This window comes from Hirsutella rhossiliensis (assembly GCF_020360975.1).
Source record: "Hirsutella rhossiliensis strain HR02 chromosome Unknown scaffold00004, whole genome shotgun sequence".
Classification (NCBI taxonomy): domain Eukaryota; kingdom Fungi; phylum Ascomycota; class Sordariomycetes; order Hypocreales; family Ophiocordycipitaceae; genus Hirsutella; species Hirsutella rhossiliensis.
Genome location: NW_025408670.1, coordinates 1742297 through 1759777, shown reverse-complemented (window position 1 = coordinate 1759777; position 17481 = coordinate 1742297). Strand labels below are relative to the sequence as shown.

General features: G+C 42.9%; 1 protein-coding gene across 1 annotated transcript; it reads left to right on the top strand.

The window, feature by feature from the left end:
* Positions 1–360: 360 nt before the first annotated feature.
* On the top strand, positions 361–1841 carry HRG_04369 (centromere DNA-binding protein complex CBF3 subunit; the record flags this gene model as incomplete). Its single annotated transcript, XM_044862840.1, has 6 exons — positions 361–800; positions 963–1086; positions 1162–1277; positions 1373–1456; positions 1530–1722; positions 1773–1841. The coding sequence occupies 6 exons, from the start codon at positions 361–363 to the stop codon at positions 1839–1841; spliced, it is 1026 nt and encodes a 341-aa protein (XP_044721454.1).
* Between the last annotated feature and the right edge of the window lie 15640 nt (positions 1842–17481).

The following is a 17481-nucleotide window of genomic DNA, read 5'->3' as shown; positions in this document are numbered from 1 at the left end:
CCCGGGGCGCCGCCGTACGAGGATTCCTTGAGCAACGGGGCCGGCAGCGGGGAAGCACGACCGAGCCTCCTTTAAAGACCGCGGGAGCGACGGGATCCAGGCCGGCTACCTCCCGATGAATGGCTTCGGATCCAGGATCTCCTTCTCACTGGCGCCGCGTATACGCCGCAAAACCTCCGTACGCGAGTCGACCTCCTCTTCGGCCACTACTACCTCTTACGGGGGGAGAACCGCCGCAAGATGGAGCTTGCAGACCTGTCCCTACTCGACTATCCGCCTTCGGAAGGGCCGACCGCCTGTGGTTGCCTGGTAAGCCTTTTACGGGACGGCAAGCTAAATAAGACGGCGAGGAAGGAGTTTATGGGCGCGCTCCGGCACAAGGACCCCTTATTCTGTACGCAAGGGGCCCTAGCACAGCTCTTCTTTTGGCGCTGGCACGTCGCCGGCGAACCGCCCCCGTCCTTCCGGCGCCGTCAGGACTGGTATCGGATCAAGGTCCTCGTCGGGCGGGACCGCGAGCAGGAGCTCTCGTACCCGACGCAGCTACAAGAGACCTGGCGTATCTTCGGCGCTGCCGGCCTTATCGCGTCGAAGAAGACGCACCTCCCGCGCAGGGTGGGCGCCCAGGACGCGGAGACCCATGGCACGTCGCTCGCCCAGATCTCGCAGGCCGGCCGCTGGAACCAGAGCGTGCTCTGCCAGGCATATCTTACGCACCTACCGCGGCAGTTCATGCGTATCGTCGCCGGCTTCTCGGCCTCCCGGGGACTACTTCCTCGCGCGTGCGGCTCACGAACCCCGTACGTCTTACAAAAGCAGCTGTGGCCGTGGATCGAGGAGGGAACCCCGCTTTGAGGCGCGGGCGCGCCGGCAATGCTGGGCAGAAGGCGGTCTCGACGACGACGACTTAGCCGCCGACGGCTTCCTTGCTTATGCGGCGCCTGCGTATAGTACTTCTGCAGGACCTGGCCGTCCTACAGCTCCGCTACCCGTCGCTACCGTTCTTCGCCTACGCCCTTTAGCGGGCCCGAGTGGGACGAGTTCGCCGTCGCCGTGCGGTCCACCGCGGTAGGGGCTATGGAGCCGGTAAGCCTGCTCGTACGACGCGCGCTGCCGGAACTAAGCGGCGTCATAGAGAGCACGCGGGAGGCCCTGTTACAGAATAGTCAGCGGCTCGCCATCCGGCTTGAGGCCCGGCTGGACGGGATTCAGGGCGGCCTCGATGCCCTCCTCCAAGGCAAGGTCCCTATCACCTTTACCGGTTACTTCGGAGCCGGGTCAGCAGAGGCGCTGGCGCCGGCCCCGGCCCCGGCGCCGTCAACAGTACCTACCTTGAATCTCAATACAGCTCCGGCCCCGGCCCCCGACCCAGAGCCTCTGGTACCAGGCATGCCTATCGTCACAGCCCTGGCAAGGGTCTTTACGGTGGGGACGTCTGGAAGGAGTGGGAGGAAGGGTTTGCAGGTCAGAAGGCCGTACGGGAGCTGGAAGAGACGTGGGAAGCCGCTGGCGCCGGGGAACGGGGTCAGAGTGCAGTTCTGTCGCCGGAAGGTGATCTGGGACGAGCTGTTGGCCCGTATGGCGTCCGGCAAATGCAAGGAGGCGGCCGTTGCAGAGCTAGAGCTGTTACGCGCCGGCCGAAGCTTGAACCGACTCGTCGACGAACTCAAACAGCGCCGACGGCGGGGCCAGGATCGGGGCCAGGGCCAGGGCCAGATACGGGTACAGGTAGGGACCCCGTGCCCGATGACCCAGGTCCAGGCCGGGACCAGGTCCAACTCGAGGTCAGGGCCGTCGGGGGAGGACCCGGCTGGGAAAGCGGACCGCCCTCGTCGACGTAAGCCAGCCGCCTCGTAGAGTCTTTACACATATTTATATCCATGTAACTAGACATATTTTTGAGGATCAAAGGGCCGTAGGATCAGTGCATTACTATCTCACAGTTCCTGTGGCCGAGCCTAGCCCCATTACCCATTCGCGGCGCTGCAACGCAAATATCTCGACGGGCAGTAGCCTATACGTGCTCCTCGACCAAACGCGCCGCCGGAGTGTAGTAGTCCCCCAGGCCCCGGAATGGCCTGGATTGGGCTGCTGGCCGTGGAGATATTCGCGTGCGCGCCGCCGGGCACTTATCAGATGGTAGATGTGTAATCGCATACGATTTCCCGAAATTACTCCGCAAATCGACCCCACGATAAGTCCTGCTTATCGAGGAAAAATTCGGTTAATTTGTTCTCAAATGCCGACCTATCCTTAGGAAGGAACCTCCCGAGAAGTCAGCTTTCCCTGCTAGGAGGAATAGGTCTACTATAAAGGACCCTCTTCCGGCAGCCTAAGGAGACGGTCTTCTTTAGCACGCACGACTTGGTCACCCGGGCCCCCTAGCTTTACATAAGCTAGGCCTATAATAAGGGCCCAATTATCTATACACCTCCTTTTATTAACTGTACACCAAAAAGTGGATCAACTGTGGCTGGGTCAGGCGCAGTGCCGATGCCGCTAATTTTGGTGCGCCCATTCCCGGCCGGCCAGCTGGCCAGTTCGTGATGCTTGCGTAACAACATCCTGTAACCGTAACTATCAGCAATACCATCAAAACTGAAGCTATTCGCACCGCGTTTTCTGCCCTTACGAGCCCGAATCATGGAGTCGCTTACGAAGACACTATTCCCGACCTTCCAGGCCGCGATGGAAGCCGCCGATACCGTTGCTGAGGCTGAGGCTACGCCCTACACATTCGAACATCGAAGCGGGATAACGCTGGCCAACGCAAGTCTGCACTTGTTCGTTGTATCAAGGCCGGCCCCTACGAAAATCGGAAGGATAAAGCTGCTCATATCTCTCGTCGTCGCCTCAATACAGCAACCCAGAAAACAGACTGTGAATTTCGCCTCTCGTTGAAGGAAAAACGCGGTTACTGGACTATCTCTTATCTTCACGATGTTCACAATCATCGCCTTGTTGATGACCCGATGGTCTTTCCGAAGTACCGGGCGCTTGTTATCCAGAAGTATCGCGACGACATTATCCGGAAGTTTAATAACAATACCCGGCCGACCGATATTGCTGGCGAGCTTCGTGACCTGGTTCACGACGATCCTCGTTTAGCCGGTATCACGGCTCAAGACGTGAGTAACGCCTTGGCTAGGCACCGTCAGGAAGAACTAGCTGGCCGTACGCCTCTTCAGTTTCTCTACGACCGGCTAGATAAGTCCGACTTCTTTCATCGAGATAGTCGTGATCCCCAGGGCCGGCTAACTGGGCTATTTCTCGCGCCTCGTGCTACCTTCCATCGATGGCGTCAGCATCACGATGTCCTCGTCCTCGACTGTACCTACAAGACGAACCGATTCAATATGCCGTTATTGAATATCTGCGCGGCCACTCGAGATAACAAAACGTTCTCTATTGCCTCTATCTTCTTGAACGGCGAGACCGAGTCCCATTACTATTGGGCTATCTCGTTGCTGCTAGTCCTTTGCGAGAAGGAGTCGATCCCATTTCAAGGGTCACTGTCACGGACCGAGATACTGCGTTGCTTAAGGCGTTAGATAGCTTTCGCGAGCTTCAAAACAGTACTAACCTTCTCTGCACGTGGCATATTAACCAGAATGTCGTTGCGAAATGCAAGCAATTTTTCCCTAAGGCATCAAAAATCGGCAATCGAGTCGTACGGGCCCCGGCATTCCAAGCGTTTCTACAAGAGTGGAACGAGATCGTCAAGTCACAAGATGTGAATAGCTTCAACGAACGTTTACGCCAATTTGAGACACCAGGCCGCCACCCGCTTGCAGCTATACAATACTGTTGCAATACGTGGCTAACGCCTTGGAAGGAGAAGTTTGTATCTTGTTTCGTTAATCAATATCGCCACTTCGGGCGTACAACGACCTCGATCGTCGAGGACTTCACTCTCATATGAAGAAGTTCCTTTGGTCCTGTACGGGCGATTTGACGACCGTTTTCCAACGATTCGAACGCTTCTGGGGCCATCAGGCTGCTCAGATCACAGCGATAGAGAATCGAAACCTCCACAAGATATCAACGTTCTCCCTACAGGCGCCGTATATGCCGATCCGCGAGCGAGTATCGTCATATGCGTTAAAGCTACTAATAGATGAGCATCGCAAGATCCTCTAGACCCCGAAGTCAACGGGCCAAACCGCCGCCAGGTCAATGTCCTTGTAATTGGGCTACTAGTCGAGGGCTACCGTGCTGCCATCGAATCTTCGAGTCTATCAACACCAATACCTCCCTTACACTCGACGACTTCGACCCATTTTGGTATATTCCGATCGATACAAGCGCTCAGGGCACAAGCCCTACTCGGGCACCATACGAGCCACAAGTTATCAGGGCTGGGCCGCCCCAAGGGCTCACTCAACCTCGAAGAGTCACGGCGGTCAAGATCAACGCGGCGGGATCCGTCACATCACGAGATCGCTGAACGGCATGAGCGGGCTGAGGCTATACGACTGCCTCCTCCTCAACGGCACCAGCGGCGATGACGGGTACGGTAACGGCCGCGATGACTTCAACGGAACGAGGGCTGCGGCACATCGAGGAAAACGGCGATACGTACGAGGCAGGCACACGGATGCAACGGGCGTATCAACAAGCCGGGCGTCAAACGCCAGTCTCTGATGATGACGATCAGCCGGTACGGCGGGAGACCCAAGACTGCATCTTCGTCGCCGGCCTCACGGACGATGCCGCCCTTGAGGATGTATGGGATCAATTGGAATCACAGTTAGATGAAGCGGATCAGGCACGTAGTGCACTCGAAGAAGGAGGCCTGTTGTAAACACCAAAGAATAGTCTCATCAGCATAGAAAGCGCAGTACGAATAGCTTCAATTTTGGGTGCCTTATCGTTGAAGGAGAACTGTTACTACCTGGCTCTACTTATCGTAGAGAATGTGTGCATACAAATTGGCGGTATCGGCCCTCTTCGGCCGTCAGCCACAGTTAATCCACTTTTTGGGTGTACAGTTAATGAAAGTGGGTGGATAGATAACTTGGGCCTATAATAAGGCGTATGAATAAGGGGCCTAAAGACCGTCGAATGCGAATATTGCGGCTAAGGGAAAACCAGGAGACGAATTTCTAGACGAACGCCTTTACGGCCGGAACAGCCGTATAAGGAAATTTAGGTCGACTAGACCGACGTCTCTAGGGATTAGGAAAGCTTCGTTAGGGTAATGTTTTTCACAGACGCCTTTTTAGGGATGGTTTTCCCCTATTTCTTACGGACCTACCTAAGCAAGCATAACTGGTCTACCCTCCGGGACTTCGTTAACTAGATGAAATCCCACTTTAGCTACGAGGTAAAGAAGATACGGTCTAACGGAGAGCTATTTACGAAGGATATCTCAAATTAGCTTCGAAAAAGGGGCATTTTACCCCTCCCGTTAGCACCGAATACCCAGGCCTAGAACGGAGGGGCAGAAAGATCAGGGGGTGCTATGATAGAAAGGGCCCGTACGATGAGACTTGCTGCAAAGCTTCCACACGACCTTTGGAGGGAAGTCGTTGAGACCGCCTATTACCTTCGGAACCGGACCCCAAGGGACCCTAGGGGACTAAGGGACTATAGGGACCCAGAGACCCTTTTTAAGACCTAAGGAATAGATTGGAAATCCCCCCTCGAGCTCTTTACGAAGAAAAGGGCCTCGCTAGCCCACCTTCGTGCCTACGGCTATAAGGCATACGCAATAACTGCCGATGCACAGCTAAAAAGGAAGAAGAAAAGAAAGCTTGATCCTAGAGCCTTTGTTGGTTACCTCGTTAGGTATAATTCTACGAATATCTTCCGGATCTGGATTCCTCTTCTACGGAAGGTTATTTCGACTAGGGATGTGATTTTCGACGAATCTAGCTTCTTCGACGGAAAGAGGGATTAATAGCCCCTCTTACTCTCACAACGTCAGCTAATTTAGAAGATCTAAATCCCCCCTTCCTAACAGTCTTAAGAAGAGGTCCTAGACGAGGAAACGGAAGAAGAAACCGACGTCGAAGCAGTCGAGGATAACGCCGACTTCGAAGAAGAGGAAGCTGCTAGATCAGATAATCTAGACGAAGAAGGAGACTATAGGAAAGCGGTAGAGCTAGAATACGCCTACCTACCTACGCCTCCTCCTACGCAAGAAGAAGATCTAGAAGCAGTTTTTTTAGTTAGTCTTCCCGTCTCGACCCCTAAGGGGGTGGGAAAGGCACCTCTCTCGAAGGATTACCCGATTGCCTTTTTGTCCTTGCTTCGAGAAGCAAAGGAAGGTATAGGGCCCGATACGAAAGAAGACTAGTTTCTCCCCTATTTCGATCGTTTTTCCGACTTCTATCCCATGCCTATAGAAGACGGTTCCCACGGAGCGTTCATAGTAGGCCGGCTCTTCAAGCCACAGCTATCAGCAAGGAAGGTACACAAAAGAGACCTCCTAGACCTACTAGCAAACCAGAAGCAGCTAGAAAGACATCCTTTTAAAGAGGAGTTTTTCTAGGCCTAGAAAGACCACCTAGCCTCACACGAAGAGATAGGGTCTTTCGAAGAGGTCCTAAAGGAAAAAGCAAGAGGAAAACAGGTCCTTAGCTATAAGTAGGTCTTTATCTATAAGACTGATAAACACGGCTTCCTTTAAAAGTGTAAAGCCCGGCTAGTTGTCTGCGGGAACTAGCAAGAAAAAGGGGATCTTCCTACTAGGGCAACTACCCTAGTAGGGATGTCTTTTCGGACCCTTATAGCTATAGTAGCAGAATTCGACCTCGAGCTCGATTAGATAGATGCAGTTAACGCCTTTATTAACTGCCTACTCAAGGAAGAAGAAGTTGTCTATATGCGCCTTCCACTAGGCTTCCAACAGCTAGGAAAGGTTCTACGGCTTAGGAAAGCTCTATACGGATTACGAAGATCACCCCTTCTTTAGCAACAGCATTTAATAGGTTCCCTCGAAGCCCTAGGCTTTAAGAAAGTCCCTTAGGAACCGTGTATAATGCAGAAGGGTAAAATCACGGTCTTCTTCTACGTCGATGATATTATCTAGGCATACCTAAAAGAGGAAGAAGCTGCTGCAAGGGAGGCTATACGTGGCCTGCAACAAAGGTATAAGATAACCCGGCTAGGGGAGCCAAAGTGGTTCCTAGGGATACGAATCCTTCGGAATAGGTCCTAACGGACTATCTAGCTTACCTAGGACGCCTATATTAATAAGGTCGCTTATAAATTCCTCCCTAATTCCCTCGATAAGAAGCTTCCCTCTACGCCTATGTTAGACGAAGAGCTTTTACCTGATCCGTCCTTTCAAGCTAGGGAGCAAGAGAAACACCAATATTAACAGAAGGTAGGCTCCCTGCTTTTTTCAGCTATTTCTACTAGACCGGATATCTCTTTTACGGTCTCCCGGCTAGCTAGGCACAACCAGAATCCTAGCCCGAGGAACCATTGCTTAGAGAGCTTCGAAGCAGGCCACCGTTACGACTTCTAGTACGGAGGCAGAGCTACTAGCTCTTTCAGAAGCGTCAAAAGAAGCGATTTTCCTTAGCCGGCTGCTAATATCGTTACGACTGCAAATTCCGACCCCATTAGCTATAGAATGCGATAACACGCAGACTATACGAATTCTTACGGAAAACAGCAAGTTATCGACCCGGCTACGGCATATCGATATCTACTAGCATTGGTTACGCTAAGAGGTCTAAAGGGGACTTATTTCCGTCCGTTGGGTTCCAACGGCATCGATAAAAGCCGACGGTCTTACGAAGCCCCTGCCGAAGCAGAAGCTAGCTATCTTTTTACAGCAAATTGGGCTAGAAGACGTTCGAGAGAAGCTGTCCTTAGAAGCCCGCCTTAAGAGTCTACGAGAGGAGCTAATAGCCCGTACGAGAAGGTAACGTCTGCAGCCGAAGAAAAGGAAGAGGTTTTTCCCTTTAGAGGCCCCTATTTTGATTGGGTTTTCCTTCTAAGAAGGCCCCCTTTCTTATAGGACTTTCCTCTTTAGGCCCCTTTTCCTTAAGTAGGTCTAAAGAGCCTAGGGACCCGAAAGGCCCCTGCTTTCCTCGAGTAAAGGGAGAAGTGCAGAGCTAAGAACCTCCTCTATACGCTCACCAGCCCGAAGCCGTATTAGCTATGCCCTTACTATAAGGGCAGGCCATAGCTAAGGGGGTGTGTCGCGAAGCGTGGCCTGATTTCGCAGTTCTCGAAGATATCCCTTAGCAAGAGGGACCAAGGAAGCTAGAAACACCCGGTGTAGAAGAAGGAGCCGAGAAGAGGTGCAGAAAGGAGGGGCATAAGGAAAGCATAAAGTGGCGAGAGATAAGACGGATATGCGGAAACGGCTGCAAGGAAGGAAAAACCGGCAAAAAGCTCGGTAGTTGAAAGGACATTAGTGGCTTCTTTAAGCAGGATCTTCTTTGTTAATTGAGATGCCAGACGGGTATAAATAGGGGCGTTGGATAGAGGAAAGAAGGACAATCAAGGCAATACAACAATCACTCCCCTACTGCAATTACTGCCCCCGCAAGATTCAAACATCTCTGCCCTGCCTGTCCGACCCCTTACTTCTAATTTCACCTTCGTGCATTTTATATACATTTCTCGCATCTCTCTTCGCGAGAATTATAAATATTAAAGAATATAACCTTATATTCTAAAGGTATATAAGTAAAAGCGGAATTTTAGGTAATTAAGGAATTACGTAAGACTATATAATAAAGGGGAAGAAGGAGTATAAGGTAGGATTTTCAACGGAATTTATTAGTAGTATATTAATATATAGAAGAGGTATTAAAGTTAATTATTCTATCTCTATCTACTAGCGGACATACTGTCTTATATAGATAATTATAGCTGAACGGAAGAACCTTTTAGGACTAGATTTAGGCTGCCGTATAGCCCTAAGACTAGGGAATTCCGTAATACCTCGAGTAAATCTAGAAGTATCTTAGTTCTATTAATATTCGTGTTTAGAGGAGGTTAGTCGTGCTAGTATTCTTAAGAGGTCTTAGCTAGTATTCTAAGCTAGCTCTGTTCCTTCGATTCCCGATTATACGATAAACGGCAACCCGTTTAATATATAATAATATATAAAATAACGAGCGATTCTTGCTCTATAGGATAAGATTTTATCTATAATTAATATACTACTTATTAGCTTATATAATCGGGAGAGTATATTATAGCTGCTTTATTTATAGTAGGAACACCGTTCCTTATATATATTAAGGCTTTTATAGCTATAGGAGAGCAACCTATTAATTAACTAGAAAACTAGCTAGCTATATTAAAATAAAGATATAAGTTTCTAAGACTAGTAGATTTAAGAGAAAGTAAAATTTTATAATAATTTAGCTACTAAATAAGATAAAAGGGATAACCGTTTAAGTAAATTATTATAAGCTTTAGCGATATAAACGAAAATAATAACTAAACTAGCGGATATAATAAAATCGATTAATAAGACCTATATACTAACTAATACGGCTATATAACCTAGTATTTAATATAAATAGAATAAAGGATATAATATAAAGATCTAAAGAGTTATTACTACTTTAAGGAAGGACCTTAAATAAATTAATAAAGAGCTTAAGTTAAGAGAAACTAGCTCTTAAAATAAAGAATAAAGCTTATAGGATAGAATAAAGAATATCCCCTAAGAATACTAGAAATATAATAAACTCTTTAAGGAAGAACTTAAGATAGGGTTACCCGAATATAGCTAATAGGACTATAAAATTTATCTAAGGATAGAATAACGCCGACGTTTTATAAGATCTATAACTTAAACGAAAAATAACTATAAATACTACGCGACTACCTTAATAAGAATCTATAAAAGGGATATATATAAACGTTAATATTTAAAGTAGGCTACCTAGTTATATTTATTCTAAAGAAAAATAGTAAGCTATAATTAGTTATTAACTATAAACGCTTAAGCGATATTATAATAAAGGACTAAATACTATTTTTACTTATATTAGAACTATAAGATCGATTATATAGTAAAAAATAGTTTATAGCCCTTAATCTTAAAGGCGCCTATAACTTAATATATAGAAAAAAGCAATATAAATAGATAATAGCCTTTAAACGAAATTTAAACTATTTAAATATCTAGTAATACTATTTAAACTTATAAATATACTAGCTACCTTTTAATAAATAATTAATAATATCCTATATAAATACTTAGATATCTTTATAGTAGTATACTAAGATAATATCTTAATTTTCTTAGATACCTTAAAAGAATATAAGGAATACGTCTATAAGGTACTCCGCGTACTTTAAAATATAAAGTTACTAGTTAAACTAAAGAAAAGTAAGTTTTATATATAAGACTTAGAGATATATAATCTTACTAAGAGAGATATAAATATAATAATATAAAATTAACTTAGTTAAAGAATAGCTAATACTAAAGAACGTTAAGGATATATAAAGTTTCCTAGGATTTATAAATTACTATTAATAATTTATTAAAGATTTTAGAAAGATTATAGTACTACTATATAACTTAATAAAAAAGGAAAAAGAATTTATATAAGATAATAAAGCTAATAAAGCTTTTAAATATATTAAAACTATAATTATATAAGAACTAGTCTTAATTACTTTTAATTTAAAATAATAAATTAAACTTAAAACTAATATATTAAACTTTACTTTAAAAGTATAAATTAGATAAAAAGATAATAAAGAAAGACTATAACCGATTATATTTTATTCGAAGAAGCTATATAGTATAAAACTTAATTACCCTATTTATAATAAAGAACTCCTTATAATTATTTAAGCTTTTAAGGAATTTCGATACTACTTTCTTAAAAGTAAATATAAAGTTAAGGTCTATATAGACTATAAGAATATCTTATATTTTATAATAATATAATAGTTAAATAGATAATAGATCTAATAGGCTAAATACTTATTAGAATTTAACTATAAAATAATCTATAGAAAAGGAATAGAAAACGGTCGAGCTAATACCCTTAGTTAATAAAGTAACTATAATATAAGGGCACCTATAGTAAAAGGATAGCTCTTAAAAATTAACGAAAACGGGAACTACTAATAACGATAGCTAAATATAATATTTAAAGTATAACCTAATAACTTATTATACTAAAAGATCCTAAAATAGATAAAAGAATATAAAGTACTAAACGGATATAATATAAAATATTTAGAAGTTCTAATATATAAAAATAAAATTTAGATACTATTAAAATTATAAGATAAAGTTATATAAGATATATATAAATATCTAATATATAGATACTAAGGAATCTAAAGGATAATAGAATAGATTAAACGATAATATAACTTTTTATAACTTAAAAAAGTAGTATAATAAGTTATTAAAGAATATAAACTTTATATATAAAGTAAAGCTAAATAATATAAACTATATAGAGAATTATAACTACTACTAGTACTAAAGAAACTATAGGATTTAATAGCTTTTAACTATATTATAAAGCTATTACTATTAAAAGAACTTATAACTAACGTTAAGTATAATAGTATATTCGCTATTATTAATAGATTAACGAAGTATAGATACGTTTTACTATATAAAGAAGTAAGTAATATAAAAGAGCTAGTATATATATTCCTACGAATAATTATTAGTAATTATAGACTATTAAATAAGATTATCTTTAATAAAAGAAGTATATTTATAGCTAAATTTTAGTAAGCTCTTATAGTATAATAAAGGACGAAATATAAGCTTAGTATAGCTTATTACCTATAAATAAATAGATAAATAAAATAACTTAACTAAACGCTTAAATAATATTTATAATACTATATTAGCTATAAATAAAACAATTAAGTTAAATAGCTACTAATAGCGTAATTAGCTTATAATAGCTTAGTTATAAAAATAACTAAGCTCTTACTAGTATATATTAATTATAGATATAACCTAGAAGTATTTAAGGTTACTTAATAAGGACTATAAGTAAAATAAGCGATATTATAAGTAGATTATCTATAAAAATTATATAAAAAAATATAATAAGAACTTTAATTTATTAAAGGATAAATATCTACTTATTATAATAGGAAAAGATTATAGGGACTAATCTTTTAAGAGAGAGATATAGTTTACCTTATATAATAAAATATTAAAATAAAATAACTAAGTAATAAATTAGATTTTAAAAAACTTAAACCGTTTAAGGTTAAGAAAGCTATTTTAAAAGCTAACTATAAACTCTCGCTACTAATAATAATATAGATATACCTAATATTTTATATCTTATTATTAAAACTAGTACTATAAAACGCTAAACTATAGGATAAAATTAAAGTTAATAATAATTAGGAATATAAAGCTAAATAAATACTAGATATAAGAAAATAAGGTTAGTAATAAGAATACCTTATTAAGTATAAGGGATATAAACTAAAAGAAAATACCTAGGAACTACTTAAGCACTTAACTTACTATAGTTCTTTACTTTAATAATTTTACTAAAAGGTTTCGGAGGGATTAAAGGACTAAGATCTATAAATATAAGGAACGGTATTCTTACTATAAATAAAGTAGCTATAATATACTCTCCCGATTATATAAGCTAATAAGTAGTATATTAATTATAGATAAAATCTTATCCTATAGAGTAAGAATCGCTTATTAATTTATATATTATTATATATTAAACGGGTTACTAGTTATCGTATAATCGGGAATTAAAGGAATAGAGCTAGCTTAGAATACTAGCTAAGACCTCTTAAGAATACCGGCACGACTAACCTCTTTTAAATATAAATATTAGTAGAACTAAGATACTTTTAGATTTACTTAAGGTATTACGGAATTCCCTAGTCTTAGGGCTATATAGTAGCTTAAATCTAGTCCCAAAAGGTTCTTCCGTTTAGCTATAATTATCTATATAAGATAGTATGTCCGCTAGTAAATAAATAGAGAATTATTAACTTTAATACCTCTTATATATACTAATATACTACTAATAAATTCCGTTGAAAATCCTACCTTATATTCCTTCTTCCCCTCTATTATATAGTCTTATATAATTCCTTAATTTCCTAAAATTCCGCTTTTACTTATATACCTTAAGAATAAACTCCTTACTAATACTAAATAAAGACTAATTCGCTTTATTAAGAACGCCTAAAGATTATAAGTTATTTACTACCTAATACTTATATATATTAAGTATAGGTAAAACGCTATCCTTAGTATTTACTTTTTAAATACTATAATAAAATAACTTAGAACTCTTTTCCTTTATATAATTCTAAATCTTTTAGATACGAGCTAAATAATTAATAGCGATAGATATTTATAACTAAAGATTCGTAAGTATAAGAGTCTTTAACTATTATAGGTTATAGGCTTAGGCTATGGCCTAAGCTATATAGTTACATATAGAGGGCTAGATCCTATATATATATATATAGGCTAGCTACGTATAAAAGAGCTCTATATAGCTTATTAATATTATTTAACGGACGGCACCTATATATACGCCTTTACTTACTTCGTAATAATATAAGCTATTAACTAATAGACCTAATAGATATCTCCCTAAAAAGGGCGCCGCTTCTTTAAGGGAGCACCCTACTACCCCCTAGGTAGATAGGAAGTATTATAGCTATCTTAGAAGCGATTAAAAGCGCGATAGCTAGCGAGAAGAATAAGGTTCTCGCTATACTAAGGGAGCTATCTATAAGACTAGTATTAACCCCTATAACCTCCGTAATACCGGTTACGGCGGTAGCACTATTAATATAGAAGCCGCTTCCTTAGCCGACTTAGGATAGTAAGCCTAAGTCCTTTTACTTCTTCTTTAGCCGGCTATAGATAAAGTTTATAATAAATAAGAAATAGGGCCTAAATAGCTATCGTAATATAGCGTAGTATTCGCTCCTCTATATATTACTAGAGCCCTAGATATAAAGGATCTTTAGATTCTAGGATAAGGGCGGCCCTAGGGGTAAACGCGACCTATAAAACTTCTTTTAATATCTTATATATACGTTTAGCAACGTATAGGAGCGGGAGAAGGCATAGGATAAGCTATAGACCCTTAAGTAAAGGGATAGGTAGTCCTTTAGCGAATTCCTCCCTAACTTTAAAGAGACGCTCTTATAGGCGGCGGGAACTATAATATAGGAAGATAGCGCGAAGCTTATATAGTTATAGAACTTAATTACGCTAGCCTTATAGGAGCTACTTATCCTCGTAATTATACCTATTAACTATAGCGAGTACGTAAGCTAGTTAATAAAGGTAGTATATAGCTATAAGTAGACGCCGCGTTTCTAAAAGCTTTATAAGCGCACGCTATATAGTAGTAATAGGATTACCGCCCCTCTATAAAAGGAATAGCTAACTATCGATATTAATAAGGATACCTTAATATCGGCTACCTATATAGACCGAGCTAAATATAGTAGGAAGTTATTATCGAATATCCTTTATACTATTCCGCTCTTTAAGTAGTAGGCGAAGTAGGTAACGAGCGAGGAAATTAAGAAAAGGAAGGCTAATAGCCGCTACCTACGTTACGGCGCGTCTATATACTTTATATTAAAATGCCCCTTCCTTTTAGCTAGGCGGCCTATAATAGTTTAAGTAGCGAAGATAGAACCGCTCTTAGCCTTAGACGATAAAGAGGACTCTACGCCCCTAAGCCTAGAGGAAAAAGAGTAGCTCCGGAGTAAAGATAGGCTCTAGAGCCCTAATTACTAGTACTAGTAAAGGAGAATAAGGAATTATCCGCTTATATAAAAGAGGAGCCTACTTTAATATAGGTCGTAATTAATAACTCCTTACCCGTCGCCGCCCTTATAAATAAGGGCTGCTAGTGCTATACTATAGTTAACGAGGCGCTTATTGTCGCGAAGCGTGGCCTGATTTCGCAGTTCTCGGAGATATCCCTTAGCAAGAGGGACTAAGGAAGCTGAAAAACACCCGGTGTAGAAGAAGGAAGAAGGAGCTAAAAAGAGGTGCAGAAAGGAGGGTGGGGGCATAAGGGGAAGCAGAAGTAGCGATGGCTTCCTATAGAGGTGGCGAGAGATAAGACGGATGTGCCGGCAACGGCTGGAAAGGAGGGGAAAAAAAACCGGCAAAAAGCTCGGTAGTCGAAAGGACATTAGTGGCTTCTTTAAGCAGGATCTTCTTTGTTAATTGAGATGCTAGAAGGGTATAAAGAGGGGCGTTGGATAGAGGAAAGAAGGACAATCAAGGCAATACAACAATCACTCCCCTACTGCAATTGCTGCCCCCGCAAGATTCAAACATCTCTGCCCTACCTGTCCGACCCCTTACTTCTAATTTTACCTTCGTGCATTTTCATGCACTTCTCGCATCTCTCTTCGCGAGAGTTATGAGCCCGGGAGGAATAGTATTCCTGTACCTTCCGGCTACTGCAAAAGGCACCTTTCTTGCACCCCTCGTGGCTTCCTTTTACCCCTCTTACTAGAAAAGCCGATTTTTAACCGACTTTTCTGCCCCCCTCTTCTTTCGCAACGATGACGAAAATCGACTCCTCTGCCGTCCCTACGGTCCGTAGGACGATTCTTGCAGAGCCCTAAGATTGGGATAAGTGGGTAAAGGAGCTACGGGCTCGTGTGGACAGAACTATCCACAATTTAGTCTTCTCTGATAAGCAGGACCCTCTCGAGCCCCCTCTTCGTCCTAGGGCAACGGACTTTACAGAGGGAGCTACCCTCTTCTCTGAGCTAACCTCTGCACAACAGAGAGCTTTTTCTACTGCCTTAGGCGACTACGAGAGTCACCGGAAGGAATACCTCTACGAAACGAAGCTACTAACGGCTGCTCGTACGGCGATAACGGAATCCGTTAGTGCCGCAAAGCTAATCTCTCTTCGAGAGGAAGAGACTCCTAGGCAGTGGCTTTTAAAGCTCGAGACCTCGACAGCTCCCTCAAGAGGCTATATAACTGACCGTATTAGGAAGACCTATACGGCACACCTAGGAGCCTTTTCTGCTAGGAACCTGCTAGCTTCTTCGTGGCTAGCTAAGTGGGAAGAAATCCTCGAGGAAGCTAACCAATACTTCCTCATAGAAGCTCTTTCCGGCCAGTGGCTACGGGATATATCTCTGCTAATAAAGCCTATTAGTAACGGTTACTCGACTATCTTTCGAGAGGCTAGCCGGGAACTAGACGAAGAGGCTGCCAGAGTACAACAGCAAGCAGTCTTGTTCCTTCGTGGCCAGCACTCGACCTAGACGGCTCGACCTGCTGCCCCTGCAGCTGCTGCAGCCCTGTTGCTGCGGTTCCCGCTGCTGCTGCTGCGGCTGTTGCTCCTTCGGCTCCTCCTCCTCGAGCATCAACACCGTCATCAACGGCTGCCCTAGGCCCGGCCCGGCTCCGCCTCTTGCTCCGGGCCCGGCCCCGGTCCCGTTAGTCAGACCGGCCCGACTAGTCCCCCAATAGACCTTTCAGTCCGTTAGTCGAAAAATCAGGGAACTAGTCGAAATCGAACCTCTTCGTTAAAATCAGCAACAAGGGGTAAAAAGGGGGGGTTTTCAAGCAGACCTTCCGGACCGGGACGAGGATTCCTCGAAGAAACAACGTACGAGGAGGAATCGACCTACCTACCAAGCGTGCAAAAAGCCCTATCGGCTAGAAGACTGCTAGCAGGTCTTCGAGGAAAACCGACCCAAAGGAGTCAACCCTTTAAAGAGGCTATAAGAAATAGTACAACAGTCTCTTAAGGAGGACCCCTCGTTGCAGAAGAAGATAGACGAGATTCGGGTTGCTAAGAAATAGCAACTAACGCCGCTACCGTAAATTCGAGGAAAAATCGTTAGTATAGCAAATCCGGCCTTCGTCTTCCCTACGGATCAACAAGGCTAAGACCAACCGTTAGAGCCCTCCGACTATCCCCTACGAAAATCAGCTATCCTTGACTCTAGTGCTTCCCTCGACATATGCAATACACTCTCACGATTCCGGTCCTTTAAGAAGGCACGAAAGGAATATCTTATTGCCGGGGAATCAACCGTACGGATAGAGGGATACGGAAGGGTGAATTTCACGATAAAATTACCTAACGGATCTATACGAATTCTTCGAAGAAAAAGGGTAGCTTTTTGCCCTCGATTTTCAACGAGCCTGATTTCCTTCCGCCTTCTTCGAGAGGAAGGAATCTTCTAGGATACGACGTCTGAGCCTACGAGGCTAGTCTAGAAGAATTAGACTATCGGGCTTATCGAGGAAAAATTCGGTTAATTTGTTCTCGAATTCCGACCTATCCCTAGGAAGGAACCTCTCGAGAAGTCAGCTTTCCCTGCTAGGAGGAATAGGTCTACCACAAAGGACCCTCTTCTAGCAGCCCAAGGAGACGGCATTCTTTGGCACGCACGACTTAGTCACCCGGGCCCCCTAGCTTTACATAAACTAGGTCAACAATAAGGCGTACGAATAAGGGGCCCAAAGACCGTCGAATGCGAATATTGCGGCCAAGGGAAGACAAGGAGACG